The sequence below is a fragment of the Carlito syrichta genome, unplaced genomic scaffold, assembly GCF_000164805.1.
Source record: "Carlito syrichta isolate Samal-C Ts95f unplaced genomic scaffold, Tarsius_syrichta-2.0.1 Scaffold308791, whole genome shotgun sequence".
NCBI classification, from domain to species: domain Eukaryota; kingdom Metazoa; phylum Chordata; class Mammalia; order Primates; family Tarsiidae; genus Carlito; species Carlito syrichta.
The window spans coordinates 88,386-113,190 of record NW_007252887.1 but is presented as its reverse complement, the minus strand read 5'-3'; the positions used below and the strand labels follow the sequence as shown (position 1 = coordinate 113,190).

Here is a 24,805-nt window from a genome sequence, read left to right as displayed (position 1 = left end):
GATTAGGTTATCCTTTGTTGTGGGAATTTAAGATTATCATATGAAAAGGGTTTAAAGGCAATCATGGATTAAGTTTTCATGGATTAAGATTTCTGGTGGGTGGGGGATGCCCCTCCCACATCTGACTTTGTGTATAAAAGACCCGTTGTAATTCCCAATATCACACTTTGCTTCTGCACTAGACTGGAGTCTAGTCTCTCTCTCTCTCTCTTTCTTTTTCCCCCCAATCGCTGACGCCATCTCCATCTTTGGGGTACCCTGAACCCAGCTGGAGCTGGACTCCGGCAGATACCAATGCTTAAAAAATACATTATTCTGAGCTAGATTTCCTCTCAACATTGACGGTAAGCTACCTTGTCATGAGAAACTGTTTTAACATAAGTCAACTGCTAAAAGCAATAAATAAAAAAAACACCATAAAAAGTATCCAAACTTCATATGTGTTCCTCAGGAGATAAAACACCATTTGCTTCTCAGGTCCAATAAATAAGATAATAAATATAAAGAAAAACAATGGTTGCTTAACATCTGCCAGGGATTCAGTATTCTAGCACATTAATCTCCACAAATAAATGAAAGGTGACATAAAATTTACCAAAGAGTAACAGCTAACAAGTAGTAGAACCTGGATACAAACAAGCCCAGGTATATCCAGATATATTTCGAAATATACAACTTTAAATCTGTTATTTCTAATAAACTTAACATTTTCACACTATTCTCTGCAGCCATACTTGCTAACTCATAGAATAAATCTTTTGTGCTGACCCAAAGATGATTAGCTGAAGCGCCTCTTCAGACTCATTCCCCTCTATCAGCAGAGAGTGTTTGGGTCCAGGGATGATAAAACACATAACTGAAAAACTCCAGTGGAGTTGCCTCCTTCCATATATATGCAAATGACTAGTTTAATGGTGGGAGGAAAAAAAAAGACTTCAAGGGAAACAAAAACAAAACTATAAAAAAAGACATCAGGGGAAACAAAAACAAAAAGTGTAAGTTCAATCAATCTGGGAACTAAGCATTTTTAATAATGCAATATTACAGAAACAATTTGATAAGTCAACAGCTAGTACTTAAATTGTTTCATAATCCTAAAACTAATGTAATGATTGGCTACTGTTTATAGCCAGGTATACAGTTTCGACATAAAAGAATAATTAAAGCAGGGCAGCTTTGGAAAGGTCATAGCATTTTTTTTCCTCTTTCATAACAACATGCTATTGCCCCCAAGTGGTAAACATTATAATTTCACAATAAATACTATACTGCTTTCAGTTCTTTTATGGTAGTAAAAAGATGCCAGTTACCTCTCTTTCAATTAGATCTTCTAATGAAATTTCATCTTCTTTCTCTTCTTTCTTTTTATCTTTTTTCAACACAAATCCAGGAGGAAGTGCATGACGATACATGCAAACATCACCCCCTCCAGGGCATACCCAAAACCAGCCATATTTGTTGTTTTCAATAGCTTCAAGGAAATGCTTGCACACCTATAGAGACAATATTATTCACAAGTAGTGGCTCAGTGTAGGCCACTTCCAAGGAAAATACTTAAATATACAAAACAAGTACACTTTATTCACATCCTGGGGCTAATCACATATGTATAGTACACCCTTATGGACATATATGTAATAAAAACTTATCTTAAAATACTTAATACAATGGTAAATTCCCTTTAGAGTGCATCTACATAAAGTTACATTTTAGACACTGTTCTAAATCCTGAATTATACAAAAGGGATTTGTTTCAGTTAGCCTTTGTAAATATAATCCCAGTTTGCCTGATTTTTAAATAAAGCAGTATATGTAAATGCTTATAAAAAATAAAATAAATTATTTTCTTTGATTTTACCTAAATAACAACTAATCTCATACAGTAATGATATAAACACTATTTAATTTACCTGACATTACAAGCAATTTAACATCTGAGTCAAAAAGGAGCAAAGCACAAAAGAAATCCAAGGACAATGACCCTTTAAAACATGAATGGGTGCAAGAAGCAATTGTTAAAGCCTCAGGTAATAAGCTTCACAAATAAAAAATTTCCCCCCAAAATAACAAATGTGTTTTAAACTATTATTCAGAATTTTTCTAGCAAAGCAACCTTTTTCACTGTAACTGCACTATAAATATGTGAATGTAAATGCAGAGCCCGAGAAATAAGAATTTTTAAAGGTATATTTTTTCACTAGAGCCGTTATCTACCAAAAATTCATTTTGGAATTCATATGTAATGATATTTTTTTTTTTTGAGTTGGTGTCTCACTCTGTTGCCCAGACTGGAGTGCAGTGGCCGCTCCAGGCCACCACAGCCTCGACCTGCTGGGCTCTGGCGATCCTTCCGCCTCAGCCTTCCAAGTAGCTGGAACTATAGACGCGCACCACCACGCCCGGCTGATTTTTTTATTTACTGTAGAGGTGAGGTCTTGCTGCCCAGTAATGATATTTTTAACCTTGTAATTAAAAGAATTCTTACTACTAAAACGGAAACAAATTATTAAGTGGGCTAGTTTAAAAGATCTCCCTCTGTTCATTATGCAAAAAAAAAAAAAAAAAAAAAAAAAGAATTCTTATCTTGTTCATATATATTTGAGACGATAAGTTCACTTCAGAAAATGAAACTTAAAAGAACTTCAGTCACAGTTTTCAAAGGCTACTTTTGAATAAGAAGCTAACTGCATAAAACATTACTTGTAAATTCCAAAAACAAAGCTCTATGTACCTTATCGTGATGAAGTTTTATAAAAATTTAGAGAATAATCCAGTAGAAAATAGCAGCAAATACCTTGCTACACAATTCTCTCTAATGATAAATATCACAGCAACTCAATTCAAGAAAAGGACATACTATTTGGGTTTTTGGTTTTTTCTTTTCCGCCTCACCGTGCTTCTTGTTCACTACTTCTTCCAGTTTTTTCTCATCCCAATTATCCATAGTATCTAAACAGAAGTATGAAGATTAAATACTGCAATTTAACTTACCACATACATAACACATCACCTTACGCAAACAGAAATGCTGAATTATAAGACTCATGGCTAAACACATTTTTCTTTAAAATACCAAAGGTAGAAATACACATTGTTGTAAGATTATTACCAAGGCTTCCTAAGTAATTTAGACAAATGAGAAGGCAGTACTGGAAGAAAGAGTGACAGACAAATCAAAGGGCATAATACGGTAAATTCAAATTTTATAAAAAGTAACAACCCGATTAATTATTCTTTACAAACATAGTCCTACTATGATTGAACTGGTTTTTAAGGCAGTAAATATTTTAGTACAAACCAAAAGTAACAGGTATTAATTCTTTAAGAAAATGTAAAAAAAAAATACCTTTTTCAAGTTCTTCATCTCTTGCATCAATGTAAACACTTCGCTTTTCACATTTCCTCTCCAGAGTCAAGTCATGAGAGAACTTACACTTATCCCCTTTAGTACACTGTCCTTGCTTGAAGAATGCACAAACCACTGACTTGGGATCTGCACCTATGTCAAACAGTGTATGGGATTGTATTACAAGACCATAAAGTAAAGCTTTTATCTGGCATATGATTACTTTTGGTTAACTTGTTATTTTCTATTCACTAATATGAGAGAAAAATACCACTTACAGGTAATTAGTAGGACATTTCTTTAATGTTCTTTCTGTATCATTTTATATCTACTTTTGTTTCTTTTATTCTTACTAAAAAAGGTGGAAGAAGGTGGGAAACCAAACAAACACAGGTTATTCCACACAGTTACTGGTTTAGTTGCTGTCAATGAGGCAGGAGGTAAAGGAGAAACAAATACAAGTAGAAAATTACTGCCAAAAATTTGAAACTTAGTTTCCACAACTCTGGCTTTGCCTTGGCTACTAAAGGTCAAATATTATACATCAACTAGTAGACTGTCTAAATCCTTAATTTGGCCGTAAGTGTGGGGTTCATGATTGGAGTTACAGTTGTACAATAAATAACACACGTGCAAACAAATATAGTGAAACCATAAGCAAGCCACTGACATAATATTGACAAAGGGAGTACCATTCTCATTGCAGAAATAAATGGCTTATACTCTTAAAAAAAAAAAAATCAAAACAAATCAAGGGTTTTTAGCATAAATTATGTTTGGTAAAAATAACACCTCTAGTTTAAAGTTTACCTTTACTTATTTTTTGAGCAGCAACTACAGGTTTGAACAGCTCATTTAGCTCCTGCAATTCTTTCTTCTTATCATCTTTCTTCAATTTCTTTTCAGCTTCACTCTGTGCTACCTATAATAATCCCAGGTTTAAAATGTACATTTAATTGTTTACAAAAATGTTTACCCTATAATAATCATCAACATAACAAAGACACTCGTACATTTATATGTATATATCCCTTACCTCTTAATATAGGTATTATAATGGTCTCACAGTGCATATTAAATGTTGTGGTTAAACTACTCAACAAAGTTGCTAAACTTTGTGATGAAATTTCTTGGTTGTCCCTTACCTCTTAATATAGGTATTATAATGGTCTCACAGTGCATATTAAATGTTGTGGTTAAACTACTCAACAAAGTTGCTAAACTTTGTGATGAAATTTCTTGGTTGTATAAATGGTACCATGCCTAGTTAAAAGCAAAAGCTTACAGCAGCAAGCATTTACTACATGCCCAGCATTTTCAGCAAATGTTTTTCACCTTGGGGTATTCTTCCTGTGAAAAAGAACCCCAATGTATGGGTTCATTTTGAAGGTAACAGATGCAAACATCCTGAAATATATAGTCCCACAAATAAGAACTGTACCACACCAAATACCTATAGGTCCTTGTGGAAAAACACTGGGTTATGTTAATATAGGAGATTAAACAAAACAAGACATATAACAGTTCCAGGCACACGATTTACATACCTAATATGATTAGAGGGGTCATCCAAACATTTATATCTCAGGTCCTATGTTAGAGGACAGGGAATACAAAGATGAAAAGACAAAGATGCTTATTTAAAAAGCTCAGAATCTAGCAGGAAGGAAGATATGTCAACAACTATAATATAATACAAGATGCTCTGTGAACAAAGAATGTGCATATGCCTAAGAAAATTAAATTGAGCTGATAACGTTATGGATAAGTTTTTCTGATGGGCAAGAAAAGAAATGCAGAAGGAGCCAGCCAATGCAAAATTACAGGGACCAGAGGAACAAGGTACGAGAAGCATCAATGAGAAGTTCCAACTATATCAGTTGATGATAGGTTCAACTCAAGTGTTTCAAGTAAGCTGGTAACAAGATCAGGGTATATTTTATCAATATCATGATGGCAGCTTTGTGAAGGATGGACTAGGTAGGAATCCAAAAGGCAGGTGGCTGTTGTGATTGCTGTAGGCAAGAAAACACAAAAGCTTAAAACAGGCATTAATGGTGACAATGGAGAAAAGGAGACCAAGTGTTCTTTAGGAGACAGAACTGACAGGACTGAGTGACTGAACATGAAATATAAAGGAGGAAACTAGGATTATCATATGTATGTTAGTGCTGTTAGACAAGACAGGGAATACAGGAGGAACAGGTTTCAGAGTAGGTGAAAATGAGGTCAGTTTTGGACATTACTTAGTGTAAGATGCTCACAAAGCATCTGGGTGGGGCTACTCAGAAGGCAGCTGGACAGGGATATTGATTCCACTGCAACCAAGAGGGTCTGGTTTGAGATAGAGAATTTAGAAACAGCAGCTTATAGATAATAATTGATTAAAACTTTAGGTGTGTATATGATTACACAAGAACAGCATAAAAAAGAGCCAAGAACAGAGGACAATTCCTTGAAGAATACCAACAGTAAATGGGTCAACAGAAAATAAAAATAAAAGCCCATTGAAGAGAACTAGAAACATAAAAAAAAAAAAAGGTAGGCAGAAAACCAGGACAAGAAAGTGTCCAAGAAAGAGAAAATTTTAGGAAAACAATGGCCACAATGCTATAATTAGGTCAAAGACATTCCAAATCCTAACTCCGACCATATGGTGGATGTATTTAAGCAGAAATTATTTTTTAAATAAAAAGCTTAAGTCACTTCATTTTTGATAACACTGTCCTTTGCCCATTAGGCCTGTCTCCAACATTCGTGGGGCTGAGAGCAAGAGTGCAATGGAGGCCTAAAAATCATTTGTCTAAATATTTAAAAGCTAGAAATCAAACTAATGTTGACTAAAATGTGGTTTGAAATCCTCCTGGACAAGTGTACCATATGAACCAGAAGAATAAGTTCAAATATAAAATTTTCAGGCCCCATGGAGGTTCACACTGAAGTATGGCAGGGATCCAAGAATCGGTCCCTGGTTCCTTCTCCTTTTCCCACTCCAGGTGGACGCCACCTTGTGTATGTGGGAGGCAGAAGCTGCAGGGGAGGAAATGGTATGATCCAGGCTCCATCCATACCTCTAGCATACATCTTCTTTTGGCTACCTCAGGCATATTGGCAGCACAACGTACCCTAGATGGAGATGGGCATAGGGGAGGCAGCTTTGTAGGCCCTGAAAGTAGGCTCAGAGCTGTTGTAGGACAGACTGCACAATCTGAGAAGGTGTATTCCCCTGGCCTCACTGACTCTTCATCTGTGGAGAGAGATATATTGGGAGAGGACAGAGGAGGGTCAATCTCTATAGTACGGGAGAGGATGTCTCAGGTCCAACTCCAAGAGCAGAACTACTGCTCATTTCCAAGTTATATAAGGTAAGTAGGTACCCAAGTTTATAGACCAAACCCAGTTACTCAAGCAAGTATCAAAAACATATTAAATATACTATCAAGCCTAACTACCACCACCAAATTCATGGGTTTCTCAGGCTTAGTAAATCTGAAACTGCCACTAAAAATACTTCGCACTAAAAAGGTTGGGGAACAAAAATCAAGATTTAAAAGGGGCTAAGACTGAAGTAAGTGAATTATTCTTACATACCTACATTCACCAGAAGACTTACATTATCTCCTAATATAACCACCAGAGAAACCCTAAAGAGGATACTCACATCACATCTCCACTAAAAAAAAGATAAAGTCCAGCATTTGCATAACAAAAAAGAGGGGGATTCACACCCAAGTCTGTATGACTCCAAGGTCTGAGCATTAATTCTTATTAAATCAGGTCATTAAGTTAGCATCACGGAAGAGCCACAGTGTTTGGCTCTAGACTCAAGCGAGAATGTGTGTGGAAGGACAAAGTTGGGACACTGATCTGTAGACAGCACAAATAAGAGAATTTGTTTCAGACAGAGGTCAACCATCTCACAAATGTATATTCTGATATTCTCAGATAAAACAAAATCTGTAAACATCTGATAATTCTTTCTTCTCTTCTACATTAAAAATATATATTTTAATGTAAAAGGGAAAGGAGACAGAAGTGGTGAAGAAAAGTACTTTTAAAAATAAAGGTGATGTTCATAAAAACGTAAGGAGTTAAAAGTTTAAAAAGCTTGAAGAAAAAGGGCTTTTTTTTTTTTTTTAAGAGACAGAGTCTAGCTTTTTCACTGTGGAGTGCAGTGGCACAATCACAGTTCACTGCAGCCTCAACCTCTTGGGCTCAAGCGAGCCGCCTGCCTCAGCCTGAGTAGCTAAGACGATAGGCACACGGCACCACACTTGGCTAATCTTTTAAATATTTTATACAGACAGGGTCTTACTATGTTATCCTGGTCTTGACCTCCTGGCTGATCCTCCTGCCTTGGCTTCTTAAAAGTATTAGGATTACAGGCATGAGCCACTGTGCTCAACTGCTAAATTTTTTTGGAATGAGTTTTCATTGAATAAAAACAATTTCCAAGTTCATATGAAAGAATAAATATATACGGTCAAGAAAAACAGAAAAGGAATAACATTTTGGGGAAAGAACTTACTTTATTTGAGACTTAATATACAGTCATGCATTACGTAATAACATTTATGCCAATGACAGACCACATTTATGAAGATAGTCCCATAAGATTAAAATACCATATTTTTCCTCTGTTGTTTCTGTTAGATACACAACTTATTACCATTGTGTTACAACTGCCTACAGTATTCAGCACAGGTATTTAGCCTAGGACCAAGAGGCTATGCCATACGACCAACGTGGGCTATACTACTTAGATTTATATAAAGTACATTCTATGATGTTCACACAACTAAATTGCCCAACAGCACATTTCTCAGAACTTATCCCCATTGTTAAGTGATACCTGACTGTATGTCAATAGCGGCATTTCAGTTCAGTGGGATAAATGATGCTGGTTTAAGTGGCTATTCATTTAAAATAAAACAAACTTAAAGATATATGAAATAAATGTATATGACAAATTGTAGACTGTGAAAATAAAATAATTAGAGAAATATCTAGGACAAACATGAATAATCCTGTGGCGGGGTGAACTTTTAATTACATATTTAAAATGCTAGCAGTGTATCTGGCAATATAAAACTAATTGTATACAAGGTAAAAATTTTTGCATGGGAAAATATAACTGGAACATCACATAAATTATCTTCAATACAGACAAAAGATATCTTTCATAAAGTGAAATGAAAAAGACAAACCATCAAAAAAGCAAGTGATTGGAAAAGACAAGTCACAGAATTGCAAACCCAAACAGCTAACAAGTATACAAAAGATACTCTAGTGGTGAGGGAAACAATAGTGAGGTATCACTTTACATTTAATAGATTGGAAAACATTAAAAAGAACTTTAGTACTTACTAGTCACATCCTGCAAATCAAAATGTAAAAAATATGGAATGTGATCAGGCAAATTTAGTAAAATTAGAAATCCATTTCCCTTAATCTGCAAAGTCTGTTACCGAATAATTTATGTCACAGAAATAAAAGCACAAACACATGTGAGAACACTTGTGTAAGTTTTATTTCTTGCATAAGTGTTCTTAGTGTCAGAAAGCTGGAAAATGTTCCCTTATAAGCAGTGAAATGGATGAATATAATACATTTGTACTACGGAAGAACATACAGGCACTATGAGAATAAATAATAATATCAAAATGGCTTGAATATCCAGGAGGTATTGCTGGTAAGAAAAGCAATATGCAAAAATGCTTAGAGTAGTATTCCATTTTGAAATACAGTTACAATACCAAATGTTTCTTATCTGTAACCGATGCTATATAATATTACATCCATAGGAATATAGAAATTGAAATTATTTACCTGACGTGGATTTTGTTGACCAAATTTAACTTGATGTGTGACAGCTTTGATAAACTTCTGTTGCTTTGCTCCTTTTTTATTCTTTAAACCAAAAGTTTTATCCTAAATGAAAAAGAGCACAGAAATATCTTAGAAATTTACATTGATAGTTATTTTTTCCAATGGTATCTAAAAACCACTCTTTGAAAGATACAAAAAAATCATTCTTTCATTTATTGATAAATATTTTTCCTTATGCAAACAAAGACATGCAAAACATGAAAACATCAAGTCAAGGCAATATATGACCTGCTACTCTTTGATGCTTTTTCCAAAGTCTGTTTTGAAATACCAATTCTATGGGATGTGGAGAGTTGTTACATGGAGATAAAAAATTCTGTAGTTAAAGAGGTTTAGGAAAAAGCTTGATTAAACAGGGTTCTTAATTCTTAAGCATTAATTATTATTTCTTACAGTCTTTACCAAAGGGGATATAGTATGCAGCACTTCTAAACCTTTTGCCACAGAATGTACTTTTATCAGAATAGTCTGAGGAATGATATACTACTGAAGACATTTTGTGGAATGTTACAAAAGAGGAAGAAGATATATTAAGCTCTGGACTGGATTTTTGGATAATAAGAGTTATTCTCTCAAAAACAATTAAATTTAATAAGGAAATTAAACTACTGAAATGCATACATTCCTAGCTGTTGCTAAAATAGAAATATTAAAATTGAAGTATACAAAATAAAAAGCAATACTTTACTTACATTTGGAATTTTATTAATATAATAATTTGTTAATACTCAATATAATAGCAGCTATTACTTATGGAATGCTCATTATGTGCTAGACACTAATGGAGAGTACTGGCTATTTATGCATATTAGTAAGTATGCAGTACAAAAGCATTCAGAAGCCACTGCAGAAGTATGTCTAAGTATGTGTGTATGTGGAGGGGAGGGGAGTGGTTTATATTATATCTTCCAAAACTTAAGTCCACCTGACCGTCAATGTGACTTTATTTGGAATAGGTCTTCACAGATGTAATGAGTTAAGATGATGTCATACTAGATCAGGGTGGGCCCTAAATCCAGTAACTGGTGTATTTATAAGAAAGACACTCAGACATAAAGAAAAGGCAATGTGGAGATAGGCAGAAAGATTGGAGCAACACAGCTTTAACAAGGAGTGCCTAAGGACGCCAAATGCTACCAGAAACTAGGAAAAGGCAAGGAAGAATTCTTCCCTACAGCTTTCAGGAGTATGGCTCTGTTGACACCTTAATTTCAGACTTTTAGTCACAAGAACTATGATTGAATAAATTTCTACTGTTGTAAGTTACTCAGCTTGTGGTAATTTGTTATAGTAGCCCAAGGAAACGAATCTAGCTTTACTCGTGAGCTTCACCCTAAGATGAATGGGTGGCAAGCCTGACAGCAATCTACCAAATACCAGTGTCTGAAACCTTTTCCCTTCTGTGTTTTTTCTGGAGAAAGATCCTCTAGGTGGGAAGGTAATAAGTCCTGCTAAAAAAGAGGAAAACAGCAGGTTGGAGGAGTCTCTTAGTTTACTGCACAGTTCCCTTAGTGGCCATTTTCAGGTCCACATCCCATTTCCCTTGTGTCTAATATTTTTAGAAGCAGAGAGCCACCACCTTATTCCCCATACCCTGCCAGAATACACCCTGTTTGATGAAAGGTAGTCATGTGGCTTAACTATAGTAGGTAAGAATTATTAGCAACTTCTAACACTGTGAATTCCCAGTTTTCAGCCTCCTTCCTTCTGCATTACCTAGTGCTTCCTATTATTGAGTTTTTTTGTTTGTTTTTACTCCCCAGAATTTTGCAGAGTAAACAAATCCATTTGCTCCTCAATGGCATACTCCTAGGCAGACACTCAGATCTGACTGCTCTGCTCTACTAAGTTAGTTATTTACTCATCCGTCTATTGTCAATCTAAACATGCTAATCTCCTAATTTTAAAATCAAATTTCTATTTCTTAAGTTCTTGTTGATGAGTGGTTTCTGAGAGGTGGAAGAAGAAGCAAAAATGTCTTTTGAAAGTAATCTGGACCCCCTGAGAGGCATCTGAAATAAATTAATAAATTAAGTAGCAATTTAAAGGTCTTTATTTTGATATTATTTCTAAGGGAAGAGAGAGAGAGTAACAGGAAGAAAGTATTAGAGATACAGAATACTGCCTATGTAGACAAGCTGGGAATGGAAAACAATAGTATTGACAGAATTAGTATTTGAAAACATCCAACATAATTTTACAGCATCTCACAACCAATAAAAGATCTTTCAATATTCTTAAAATTGATAAGTTCAAGAGGGCTTAGGTTCTAAAAGGTTATTTCTCATTGGGACATATTTGCTTACTCACAACATCTATATCCATTCATATACTAAAACTTCACTTTCCCTTACTCAAATGCCTGCCTCTTTTTTTTTTTTTTTTTTTAGTATTTGCAATGATATCTTGATTTATTCACTGACTCCATTCGTTCAACATATATTTGGAAGAGCAAATAAAACAGGTGGTATAACATTGCCTCATGTTTTAATATTGCAACATGACATTACAAAATTCTACGAGTTTTCTGTAGCCTATGTTTATGAAAAAGGGTAGCAGGAAGCACATAAAGCTGAAGTTCTTTGCACTGAGCCTTTTGTGGATGAATGGTTTCCCTTGTTTTTATGGAGAAGTTAAACACTTAATCAAATTTGAAGGAAAGATGGTCAAGGGTAATATGACAGAGAGAGATGATCACTGCATGGCAATGAAGTGAAAAAGCCATACTTTTCTTTACAAAAAAGTGAGGTCTCATGGGAAAGAGAGGAGACTCCAGATAAAAATATGATCAGGATCAAAGTGCCACAGTATCTGTAGGTGATATGCCAGAAAAGAATAAACTGGGGCTCGACCCATGACCCATATGTAACTACAGAGAAGAAACAAACAATGAATAAGCAAGACCAAATAGCAAAGAAGACACAGACTGTATCTTAGGACTTAGGAAAGAGAAAGTTCCCTAAGGAGACCTGGCCAGTTAGTAAAGAAAGCATTCACAATGCCAATTTCTGGCAAAGGTGTATAAGCTCCAGATCCCAGGAGAAAAAAATGTTTTCAGGTTTAATCACACTGCTTTAGCACATAATTAACCAGTTAAAGTAAAGATAATAAGTGAGTTGTGTTCTGAAAGCCTCTAATTATGCTAGGTTAGAGCTCAGAAATTATCATGTTTTTCCACAAAGAAAGTGGACACTTATTTATCTAGTATTCACTAAATATAAACATAAACTCCTGAACACATGATTTATTAAATCCTCATTTTAATTCTGTAAATGTGGACACAGAAACTCAGAAATGGTAAACAACTCTTTTGAAGATACATTGCTAATTAAAGGGGCTGATTGTGCACTGTGAAGATTTAAGACTATAAACTCTGGAGTCAGACTGCCTGAATTCTAATCCCAAACAGAGCTTGGTAATTTACCCTCTCTGCCAGTTTCTTATCTGTAAAGTGGGTCTCCCTCTAACCCTTTCAGGTTAGTTGTTATGAAATGACAACAAGGACTGTGCAGCCAGACTTCCTAGGTTTGAAACCCAGGCTCTGCCACTTGCCAGTAGCCTTGGGCAAGTTTTTTAATCTCTGCGCCTGTTTTCAAAACTTTAAAAAGGGCAATAATACATATCCCATTGAAAGAACTAAAGGAGTTAGTAAATTTACCACCTGTAAATTGGCTTGCATGTCTCTTCTCTCCTTTCCCCCCCAAACACTGAGAACTTTGTCTGGCTCAGCAGTGTTAACTATTAAGTGACAGATGATATTTGAGCCTAAGCATATTTGACTCCAAGCAAACTCCTAGTTCTACCGTGAAAAAGTACTTCCTAGAGAAACCTGGTTAAATTATTGGGCTGGTTGGTGCACAGAAAGCTTTCTAAATACCACATCGTGGATCTGGGATACAAACAGTACCTCTTGAAGATAGGATGGTTAGCAACTTGGAATACTTCAAAAATGCTTCTTCTCTTTTTTCCTGAGTTTAGGACACACCTTTACCTAAAGATTAACCTGGATTATGAGGTGGGAAAGAGGTGGTTACAGTCAACTCCAAATCATGGTTAAAAATAAAACTATGGAAAAATGATTCTCAATGGATTAGTAAGGTCCCAAAAATTAGTTTACAGAAAAAGAACTGTGAGTATGTGTGTGTGTCTTTTAGAAAACTTAGGAGACAAACATAAAGGAGTTTAAAAAGCAGGCAGTAAGATAAAGATGGCTCCCTATGGCTCCAAGAACCACATAAAACCCTCTTCCCATCCTTAAATGATCCCATTCCTTTTACAGGCCAGCTTCCACTCCTTAAATAAGATATATGGAAAAAGGGAGGCAGCAGGAGGGCAGGCCCACACTGAACAGTGCTCTAAGATAACTGAATTATATCTCTTGGGACACTAGGGTAAGCAGAGGCTAGCACTGCAACTACCTCATTCGTTTTCTCCCAAATGCACTGTCTAATGTATTTTTGCTGACTATCCATGCAATGGATATTTTGCAACCGGTTAATCCAGCTTCAGGTAATCAACAGTTGACCTTGGCTGCTGGCAGAAGGTCTTCACTGGTAACCAATTTCTTTCTCCATCCTTTACACACCTGGATCCTGCTTCTATAGGTCCCTATTACTACTTCTTGCTGCTACAAATCCTTAGCTGGATATCTTTTATTTGCTTGTCCTACACCCAAATATTATTTTCTTCTTTCCATAATCAAACCCTGTATTGCTCAATGCTGACTTTAATTTGTTACTAAATGTTGCCATTTGGTATTGTGTTCATGTCTAATGGCACCATAATCCTCTTTGACTTACTCATTTCAGAAAGAAAATATTAATGCAAACGCATTTATAAAGTCTGGGGACATTTAAAGAGGTAAAGAAAAAAAATGAAGGCAATATACAGAAATTATTTCCTGTGGGCAGGAAGTAAGCAACTTACAGACAGTGCAGCTGAGCCTGTAATTATTTTCCCTCACTAGTTCTTATTCATAATATAATATTAATACAGATAATAACAATAGTTGCCATTTGCTGAATATATATATATATATATATATATATACACATATATATATACACACACACATATGGTGGGCATTTTACATACATGATCTCATTTAACTCAGAACTTTGTAGTAATATAGAAATTAGCTGCATTTTGCAATGAGAAGTGTGGTTCATAGATCATGTAACTTGTCTAAAACTATAGTTAAAAATCTGGAAACATGGGATTCAAACCTAGATCTACTTGACTCTAAAGTTGGTGTGCCTTTAATTACATTATGCTACATGCCTCCTTCTACTTCCTTCAGAGTTCTAAAAGTTGCAGGTTGTTTTTCCATAGTAAGCATCCACAGTGGTGGCAGTGGAAACAACAGCGGCACAGAAGAGGAAAGAGGTCATTTCATTTTACTAAGAAAGGATCTCACTCTGTCACTTAGGCTGGAGTACAGTGGTGTGATCACGGCTCACTGCAGCCTCAAGCTCCTGGACTCAAGTGATCTTCCTGCTTTAGCCTCCCAAGTAGCTGGGACTACAGGTATAAGTCACCACACAAAGCTAATTATTCTTATTCTTATTTTTTTTGTAGAGATGTGGTCTTGCCTTGTTGCCCAAGCTGGTCTCAAACTCTTGACCTCAAGTGATCCTTCCATTTCGGCCTTCCAAAGTGCTGGGATTACATGTGTGAGCTACTGTGACCAGTCTTATTTTCAAGTCTATTGTAAAGTGTTGCACAAAATACATGTTCTACTTGACTGTTTGAACAATTAGAATTTCAGGTCATATGTGTATAAAACCACCCAAATTTAACTACATTCTGAAATAATGTTAGTCTTTACATGTCAGAATAGAACACAAAAAAGTATTTTTCCAAAAATATTGTAACAGTCGTAGAGATTAATAACCACTTTGAACCAGGTTTCAGTTAAGTTCATTATGAGCTTGTCACAAAACATATTTTACTTTACCTTTCACATGATTTGGTAACAATCCTTTTTAATAGAAATTTTACAAATCTACACAAAAACTGATCAAGTCTTGTTCCAGATGACACCTGATTGGTGAGCTGGTATTTAAGCCCACTCTACGTATCTTTAACCCCTTTCAACAGTCATTGAGACACACTGGACCTATGGGGAAGTTAAAAAAAAAAAAAAAAGCTGCCCAGAGTATTTAATAAAACAAAATATACCATTTCCTAATCAGGTTGGATAACAGAATACTCTCTATAAATCTAATTTCACAAATGCTGTTATCTTAATGCTACAATTTACAACATTCTTATACCTTTCCAGTAGTAGCAAACATCAGTGAGACACACAGAGCATTTAACAACAACAGCAAAAATGCTCAACAAATCCATGGGCCTGAACACAGGAATATATTTCAATTACAAGATGTCAGGCTCAGAGGATGTTCCTAAAGACAAGCACCAGATACATTCACAAAGGAAACAAACTATGTTCACTGAGAAACAATTGGATGATCTGAACATCTGTTCAATAAGAACCCATACCCAAACCCCAGCATTCAGAAAGAAATGGCCTCAAAAATGGACATATATCCAACAGTACTGCAGGTTTGGTTCAAGGATCATAGAGCAAAATTCAAGAAAGCAACATGCAAGTATATTCAGCAAAAACAAGAAGCTCAACAACAGCAATTACCTGAGGATATAGTCAAGACCAAGTCTCTCCCAGAGAAACAGTTCCCACATCCTCTAATAACGCGTATCGCAAAGCCCTAGTTTAGGTTTTAAGAAAATAAAACAATTTTTTAAGAGAAAACGTCTCACTCTATGGCCCAGGCTGGAGTGCAGTGATGAGATCATAGCTCATTGTAACCTCATATTCCTGAGCTCAGGTGATCGTCCTGTCTCAGTCTCCTGAGTGATTGTAGGTCTAATTTATACAGATCTTCAGGTACCCTCATTTCAACTCAGCTTATGCCCCAGTGTTAGGGTCCCTAAGGACAACTCCACTGGCCACAAAATAGTCCACTGTGGCTGCTGCCAAGATTCTAACATAAACTGCCTCTACCCTATTTTGGAATCCTAAATTCTATTCTTCAAGCTTCAATTCTAATTCTTTTGGTTCTTCAAAGCAGAGAGGCTCTAGACTGGAAAGAACACATATAGGAATGATACATAATGATTCTCATACAGGAAAGTACTTTTCAGCAGTTAAGATACAAACTAGAAACATACACAGCATGGATGGATCTCAAAAACATGTGGTGTGAAGGAAAAAAAAGACACAAAAGGATACATACCGCATAATACCATTTATATTAAATCCTAAAGCAGCAAAACTAATCAACCCTGGCAAAAAGATTAGTGACTGCACAGGTGGAAATAACAGAAAAGAGGCACAAAACAAATTTACTGAGGTGATGAAAATGTTTCATGTCTTAATTAGGGTGTCAGTTACCTGGTTGTATAAATTCATCAAAACACACAGGACTATATAGCTAAACTCTGTGCATTTTGTTTTACATATATTAAGCCTCAATACAAAAAGTAAATTTTAAAAGAAGTTCATCATAGATATTAAATGTGTAAAAAAAAAAAAAAGGCTTAACTCCACCCCTCTCTTAGGATTTTTTTGTTGGTTAAAGAATGCAGTTGCCTTATTTTATTTTTCTTTGGCAATATCTTCATTAAAGAACTAAAGTTACTCTCTCCTTACTTGAAAAATAATCGTCACAAGATGAATAGAGTTATAATGTATATCTCATTTTTAGAGTTCATGGCATGCCAGCAATAACGTTCACGTACAACTTCTTAAAACAAAAATTCTAGTCCTACCAATTAAAAATAAAACAAGTAATCATATTTAAAGCGCTACAGTGCATAAAGTGTACTTTAAATTGTCACATAACTCAATCCCACATCTAGATGGGAGTTTTACTCTGCATAATGGTCTACTATATTAATGCAATCTCAGTAAAGACAACTTACAAGTAAAATGACATCCCTAAAATGTCCTTGGTTTACATAGTACTGAATGCCATCAGATCACCAACCCCAGAGATTTATCTAAGTGCCAAGAATCCATATTGCTCAAAAAGGTGCTAGTAAACACAGCTGTGGCGGTAACATTTTGCTTTTAAATGTCTGGCTATGGTACTTCATGAGTTTTAAATAATACAAATTAGCAGTAAGAATACAGGTTCTATTTTAGAGTTGCAACTTGGCCAAGGTTACTAAAAGTTTTCATAAGCACTTTACTTAAATCAGCAGACTTTAAACATTTTGTGAAATTTGACAAAAACAAGTTCTGATTAGGTTTGCAAAACGAAACCCTGAGAGCTTTCACTGCTATTTCTCAAGCTGTAAAAACCGAGTATTTAAAAAACCCCCAATAATTTATAAAACATCTCATTTCAAAACACTCGTTATCCATTTTGGTTATGTTTTCACAAAAAGTATTTCATAAAAAGCTGTCATTCATTCAGCTTTATGCAGTAAAACGGTCATAGGTTTTTCTAATTATATCCAAAGTACAAGATGTTTGACTTAATTATGAGGAGGGCTAACAGCAGAAACCGAAGATTCTCCTCGTTGGGGGCTACATGATACGTTTACGTAACGTCAAATATGGTTCACTCTCTTAAGGAAACCAGGTGCAGGCGAGTGGAGGGAACAAGTAGCTATAAGAACGTCAACAGCACTCCTCGGCCATTGAAGGGCCAGAGGCTCAAAGCGCTAAATGAATATACCCAAATCCGGGGGTGCGACTGAACAGCCGGGGACAATGACACCAGATATTCGTTCGTTAAAGCGTCATTCTATTTAACTTTACTCAGAATATGTGCATCAAGCGCTGTTTACAAGGCTCTGGGCTGCGACCTCAAAGAAACCTCCGTCCTTCGTGGGACTTTAAACACTTGAGAGGCGGATCGAAGAAGCCACCAAGTGGCAATGTGTCGGCTCGAAAGAACGAACAGTTCCTCCCTGGTGATGGGTCAAGAAGCAAGGAGCACAAAGACTCGACGTGAGTCGGCCTTCCAGAGTTCGGCCCGAGCCCGTTCAGCGTATTCCTCTGAACAGAACCCTGGAAACGTCTCCGATCCTGAGAGGACAGCGAAGGACTGGCTTGTGGCAGGCAGAGTGGGGGTGGGGGATCACCGCACACCGGGTGGGCGCAGGCGGGCGCCAGCAGCGTCACTATGGCAATGCCAGGAAGCGAGCGACGCCGGGGGCTAAGAAGGGGCGGTGGGCCATCGAGGCCGAGGGGACGAGCACGTGGCTCGGGGTCGCGAGCCCGGCCGGGGGAGCCCTGAGGGGAGGTGGCTTCCCAGAGAGCTCGCGGCGTGCGAGGGGGAGGGGCGGTACTCACTTCGATAATCTTTTCCTTCTTTTTCTGCTCCGCCTTTTTGCTGCCCCCGGCCTGAGCCTGTTTCTTGGGGGGCATCGCGGAAACAGGTGACACCGGCCAGGCTTAAGCGCGGCTGGATACGTCCAGGGGACCTGGCCCCGCGGCAGGAGATGGAGGAAGACCTGGGCCGCCGTCGCTGCACCGCACGGAAAGCAAGTCGCTCATTCACCGCCCCCCCCGCAAACGCGGCCTTTGCGACAGGTCGATGCCGCAGAGCATCGTGGGTAGCGAGGAATGGCGCCCGGAAGCGAAGCTGCGCGTGCGTGTCCGCTGCGCCCGCTGCGTGCGACCAGGAGGGGGCAGGGAGGGGACGTGGGAAAGTGACCGCACGTCACAGGTGATGTCGCGGCCTCTCGGCTGTTTGTAGATGGCGGCAGGCTTGAGGATGGGTCTGGGTGAGCGCACTGAGGCCGGTGCGAGTCTCTGCTTCCTCCGCGTCCTTTTTCGCTGAGGACAGCGCTGCACTGGTCCGCCTTCGCCTCGGGGCTGCTCCCTGGTTCGGGTGGCCCCGTCACCTTTTTGGGCCTTAGCGAGGCAGGGCTGGGCGTCGTACTTCGGAGTCCTGGAAAGGGTTAGGAAGAAATGAAAAACCTTTCATTTGCGGAGCGTCAGGGATGGCGTCCAGAGGAGGGGACACTTGAACTCTTTGAAGTACTAGGTCAAGTTATTTTCAGACTTTAGAAGCGTGTTTAGATGATTCCTAGAAATCCTTTTGCCATGTGAAAGTGACCAAACTGAGTTGTAGCTTAGTTTAAGTGCTTGGTAAGTCTGGAAACTGCTTGTTACATGACACGTTATTTCATTTAATAATCACAACGTCTCAGGTGGGTATTGTTGCCCATTTTATAGATGAAAACAGCCCAAGGTTATGCTAAGGGCTGAGCCAGGGATTCTAACCTTGGCGGTCTGACTCTGTACTATCTCCCAACGTTACAAGGTAGATATTGTTTGAAAAAGTACTTGGTGAGTGAATGAACGGGACCCTTTAATATTTATGCAAACCAAAATACTATCTTTTACAAATGTTCACTGCATGTTGTTATATTTTTAAATTTTTATTGTTTAAACTTTCTGTTATAGGAAGCATTGTAGGGCCAAGAGACTCTTTATAGATCAGAGTTTTTAGTCTTTTTTGTTAGTTTGTATAGAGGGAAAACAAGTTTCTAGAATTAATGTGATTGGTTATTTGCTTAACTTTCTACATAAGATTATGTCGAAGAATTCTAAGTATGATTTGTGTGTGTATAAGAAATGTGATAATCACGAAAAAGAATTTTATGAGTAATAGTAGGTGCGCGCACACCACATCCACACACTTTTATTCATTGGGCTCCTATTCTAGGTTAATGGACTCCTCCCTCCCTTGTACTTACTTTCATCTTTGTTTATTTTTTGTTGCAGTTTTTAGAGGACAGTTCCTTCTTTACTCGCTATTATGATCTTTCTTGATTCTTTGAGATCCTCTCCTTTAAGACTTTTTGTGGGGGTGGAATGTAGTTGCCTTATCTTCCTCTTTTTAGTGCAGTAGGGATGCACTTTGGGTCTTTGTTTTTTGAAGGACTTTATTGATGGTGCCACAGATTCCTTAGGTTCAGTTGCTTTTCTTCAACATTTTAAAATCTGTTCCTCAGACTCAATAGTTGCATTGTTCTATTTTCAAATTTGTGATTTTTCTGTTTTTCAAATCTGCCTTTGAATCTCTCTAGCAAATTTATTATTTCAGTCATTGTCATTTTATCTCTAGAGTTACTTTAGGACTTCTTTTTAGTTTTCGTCTTTTATTGATATTTCAGCTTTGTTTATGCATTGTTTTCTTGACTTTCTTTACATGTACTTTTCGTTCTTTGAGCAACTTTAAGAAAAATTTTTTTTAAGTCTTTTCTGGTAGACCTGCTGTCAGGCATTTTTCAAAACAGTTTCTATTGATTTATTTTTTTTCCTTTGAATTGTCTGTACTTTCAAGTTTTTTTCTATGTGTTGTGATTTTTGTTGAAAACTAGACATTTGAATCTAATAATATGGTAATTCTGAAAATTAGATTATCCCTTTTTTGATTTGTTGTTTATATGTTTAGTGTGTGTATATATAAAACTTGTAGGCTTTCTCTATGCCAAAAATCATCAACCTGAAGTATAAACCTAAGGTCTTCTCAGGTTTTTTCTAAGCCTGCATCTTTCCCTGGGCATATGTGGTCACTTTCTAATTTTCCCTGCATATGCAGTTGCTTTTTAATATGCTGGTCTTTAATACCTGACTCCCAGTGGGGAGAAAATTGAAGGAGGAGAATGGGGCATCAGTGCTTTATCTCCTGGAAATCACTAGCTGGAAAATGAGTGACTTCCGCAATGCAAGAAGGTGCAACAAAAATGGTCACTTCTTTATCTACAACTCATTAATCAGAAGCAGCAATAATTCCAGAAAATATCCCTGGAATTTGGGGAAAGTGGTCCTTCTTGCCCACCCTTGGTTCCACAAGCTGTGTTTAGGGAGCTCCAAGAACATGTGCATAGCTCTCTGCCACCAGGCTGGGGATGGGAATGGGTGGCTGCTATTGTGCTAAGAACTGAAATTGACTAAAATTGACTACGATTTACCATCCATGCCTCACTCTAAAATTTGTCAGCCTTCAGTCAGCTCAGGAGTTACAAGATAGTTGTAGTAGATTTCACCAGTATAGCTGTTGTCTAGGTGGGGCGAGAGATTTCTGGTGCCTTCTACTACTCTGCCATTCTTCAAAAATCTTGTCTTTGACTTGGACAGTTTAATTATAATATGCCTTGGTGTGGTTATCTGTTGAGTTTATTCTACTTTGAGTTCTTGGAGCATCTCAGATTTGTAGATTTATGTCTTTTGTAAAATTTAGATCGTTTTCCCATTATTTCTTCAAATATTATTTTTCTCGCTTTTCTTCTTCTGGAATTCCCACATTGCATTCTTTGGCCTCTTGATATCTCATAGATCCTATTCTACCTTATTCTTCTTTAAATTTGCCTAGTCTATGTATCTCAGACAGGTGAAACCATACATTTTCTCTTTTGTGTCTGCCTTTTCACTTAGGATAATGTTTTCAAGATTCATCCATGTTGTAGCATATGTCAGAATTTCATTCCTTTTAAGGCTAGATAATATTTCACTGTATTTGTATGCCATATTTGTACTTTTTCCATTCATCTATTGATGGAAATGTGGGTTGATTACACATTTGGCTTTGTAAATAATGTTGCTATAAACGTAGGGGTATTAGTGTCTGTTTGAGTCCTTGTCTTTAATTATTTTGGGTTTTTGCCTAGAAGAGGAACTAAGAGTTCATGTAGTCATTTTTTATGTAATTTTTTGAAGAACTTCCACACTTCTGCACAGCAAATATCTACTTCTGTTTTATAATTCCTATCTCTTTATTAATATTTTTATTATTTACTTGATTTCTTTTAGTTATTGTCTCAATTTTCCTTTAGCTCTTTTAGATAGTTGTTTTATAGTCTTTATATAATTAGTCAAAAATATGACCTTCCTTAGGAATGGCTTCTCGGTATTCATTTTTTTCCTCTAAATGGGCAATAATTTTCTGCTTCTTTGTGTTCCCTATGATTTTTTGTTGTTGCTGAAAACTGGGCATAAAATATGTGATAACTCTGGAAAACAGATCTTCTTCTTTTCCAGGGGTAGTGGTTTTGTATTGCTGAAGACTTTAGTGGTCTATTTGTTTAGTGTCTTCGCCAAACTATTTTTGCAAACACTGTACTTGCATGATCACTGAAGTCTCCATTCCTTGTGTTTAGAGTTTTAACAGATTTTTTTGGACCCCAGGATCTAAAAAAAAAATACAAGTACAATATAGACAAACAAAGAAACAAACTAAAAATACATCATCCCGTCTGTGCTAATTAGATCTGTGCTAGGGAATTTCCTTCACTTCTTAGGTAGGCTTCCATAAAGCCAAGAGATGAACTCAAGATGACATCTTAAGTTCTTTCTGTTCTTTTCTGAACTTAGATCCTCCCCTTTGCATGTGCGTGGTCTTCTAAGTTTTCCCAAAGGGAAGTGTTGAACATCCTAATTTGTTAAAGAATTTATCTCTAGCTTTTGTTCCTGGGCCTTTGGTGTCTGTTTTATGTTTCTGGCATGATTTTTTGCCTCAGGCTTTTGTACGTTGTTATTTGGCTTGCACTGCTTTGGGGTCTGAGTTTCCAGGTAGGCAAAATAAAGACAAGCATCTTGACTCAGTTGTTCATGCAGTTCCCAGACAGTTTAGAACAGACTGATAGATAGACAGAGTAATTTCAGAATAAGATCTGCTTTGCTCTCCCCAAAAGGACCCACACCAGGAATGCAGACTCTTTTATTCAAAACTGTTGTTGGGTTGAAAAGTTGTGTAAAGATGAATAAAAATATTACAAATCCTTTCTGCAATTTTGTAGTTACCTTTTTCTTAATTCAGTGTTTGACCATGTTCAGTTTGTTGCTATAAACCTTTGACTTTTTCCCAGATTTCTGAAAACGTTAGTTTTGGCAGTTTTTGCTTATTTGCAATTTTTGCAGTATTTCTTTGGGAGATTAATAGCTTGGAGCTGCCTGTTCCACAGTTTTCCTGCAGTAGGAACTTAGATTTTTAGTTACTTAGCTTGTTTGTTTTACAGAAATGATGACCAAGTGTTCTATTATGTCTGCATCCATTTTGATTAGCTATTCCCAAACTAAGAAATAATTTTGAACTAGAAATTTACCTTCAAATTAAGTCTTGAGCCCACTCTCCTTTTTCTAACTTGGTATATTTTACCAGCATGCTCATATGCCTTTTCAACAATGTATTCAGTGAACAAATCACTAGAGGGGTCATCGTTTGAACTTTATGAATTAATTTTTTGTAATGGAATTTGAACCTTTACCAGTATTTTGAAGCAATAATCTGTGTTCTTCATATCATATTAAACTTATTCATGGGCTCCAAATTATTAATATATAGCGACCAGCATGGACTAAAGCTGTCCTATCACCTGCTTTTAGTCAATGTTAGAATAATTTTTACATTTTTTAATTTCTGAGAAAAAATAATTGTGTGACATGTAAGAATTAAATAAAAATCAAAATTTAGTGTTTATAAAGAAAGTTTTCTTGGATTACATTTGCATTCATTTGTTTACATGTGTCTGTGGCTGCTCTTTGTGTTACAATAGCATAATGGAGTATTGACAGAGATCCTACAAACCAAAAATGTTTACTATCTAGCCTTTCAAATAAAAAGTTTTTCAAATTATTTCAGTAAAACATAAAAAGAGTTAACAACTTAATAAATCATTTCAATGCCTTATGAATTTTAAACTTCTGCTTCAGCATTAGTCTTCAACTAGAAGACAAAAGTTACTGTTAGAACTTTCAGATACTATAGATTTATCAGGTAATATGCCTTTTTTTCCAATTCTGTGTTTGGTAATTTTATCATCTTTACCTCACTAATTTAGTCAAGAAAAAGAACAATATTTAAAACATGACATCCAACACAAAACCTTTTCTGGATGGTTTTTCCTGGGACTTAAATTTACCAATAATTTTAATCATTTCTTTCCAAAATTTTGACAATTTCAGGGACTAATTTTGAACTTGAGAATTCCTCCTTTATTTGAATTGGAGAACACTGGAAACTTCTTTCATCATTAAAAAAAAAAACCCTCTTAGAGGGTACCTTTCTCTCACATATTAAATATTTAAATTCATAACTATTTGAACCATAGTGCTTTAAATTTTTATAGTGAAATCTTCTCTTGTATTGAAAGACTACTTATAAATATATCCAAGTCTGGGAAATATCAGTGGTTTAGATGACATTTGTAAGAATTTTTTTTTTTGAGTTGGAGTCTCACTGTCGCCCAGACTGGAGTGCTGTGGCATGTCCCGGCTACCGCAGCCTCTACCTGCTTGGCTCCAGTGATCCTTCCACCTCAGCCTTCCTTCCAAGTAGCTGGAACTACAGGCGTGTGCTACCATGCCTGGCTCATTTTTTTTTTCTTTTTTGATTTATTGTAGAGATGAGGTCTCACCAAGTTGCCCAGGTGGGTCTCGAACCCTCGGGCTCAGGCAATCCACTTGCCTTGGCCTCCCAAAGTGCTGGGATTACAGGCTGAGCCACTGGGCCTGGCCAAGAATATTTTTTAACAACACTGTCAACTACTGTGCCTTGATGAAGAATGAGCTGTCCTGCAAAGACT

The 24,805-nt window shown here is 36.7% G+C and overlaps 1 protein-coding gene across 1 annotated transcript in view; it reads right to left on the bottom strand.

Annotated features, from left to right (window-relative positions):
• ZC3H15 (zinc finger CCCH-type containing 15) overlaps nucleotides 1-18,892 on the bottom strand; it is a 24,097-nt gene extending 5,205 nt beyond the window's left edge. Inside the window, exons 1-6 of the mRNA XM_008065692.2 lie at nucleotides 18,564-18,892; nucleotides 9,176-9,277; nucleotides 4,157-4,268; nucleotides 3,347-3,499; nucleotides 2,858-2,949; nucleotides 1,311-1,493 (exon numbers count right to left, since the gene is read on the bottom strand). Of these exons, the coding sequence (XP_008063883.1) occupies nucleotides 1,311-1,493; nucleotides 2,858-2,949; nucleotides 3,347-3,499; nucleotides 4,157-4,268; nucleotides 9,176-9,277; nucleotides 18,564-18,638 (717 nt within the window). The 5' untranslated portion in view covers nucleotides 18,639-18,892. The remainder of the gene's footprint in view (nucleotides 1-1,310; nucleotides 1,494-2,857; nucleotides 2,950-3,346; nucleotides 3,500-4,156; nucleotides 4,269-9,175; nucleotides 9,278-18,563) is intronic.
• Nucleotides 18,893-24,805: the final 5,913 nt, after the last annotated feature.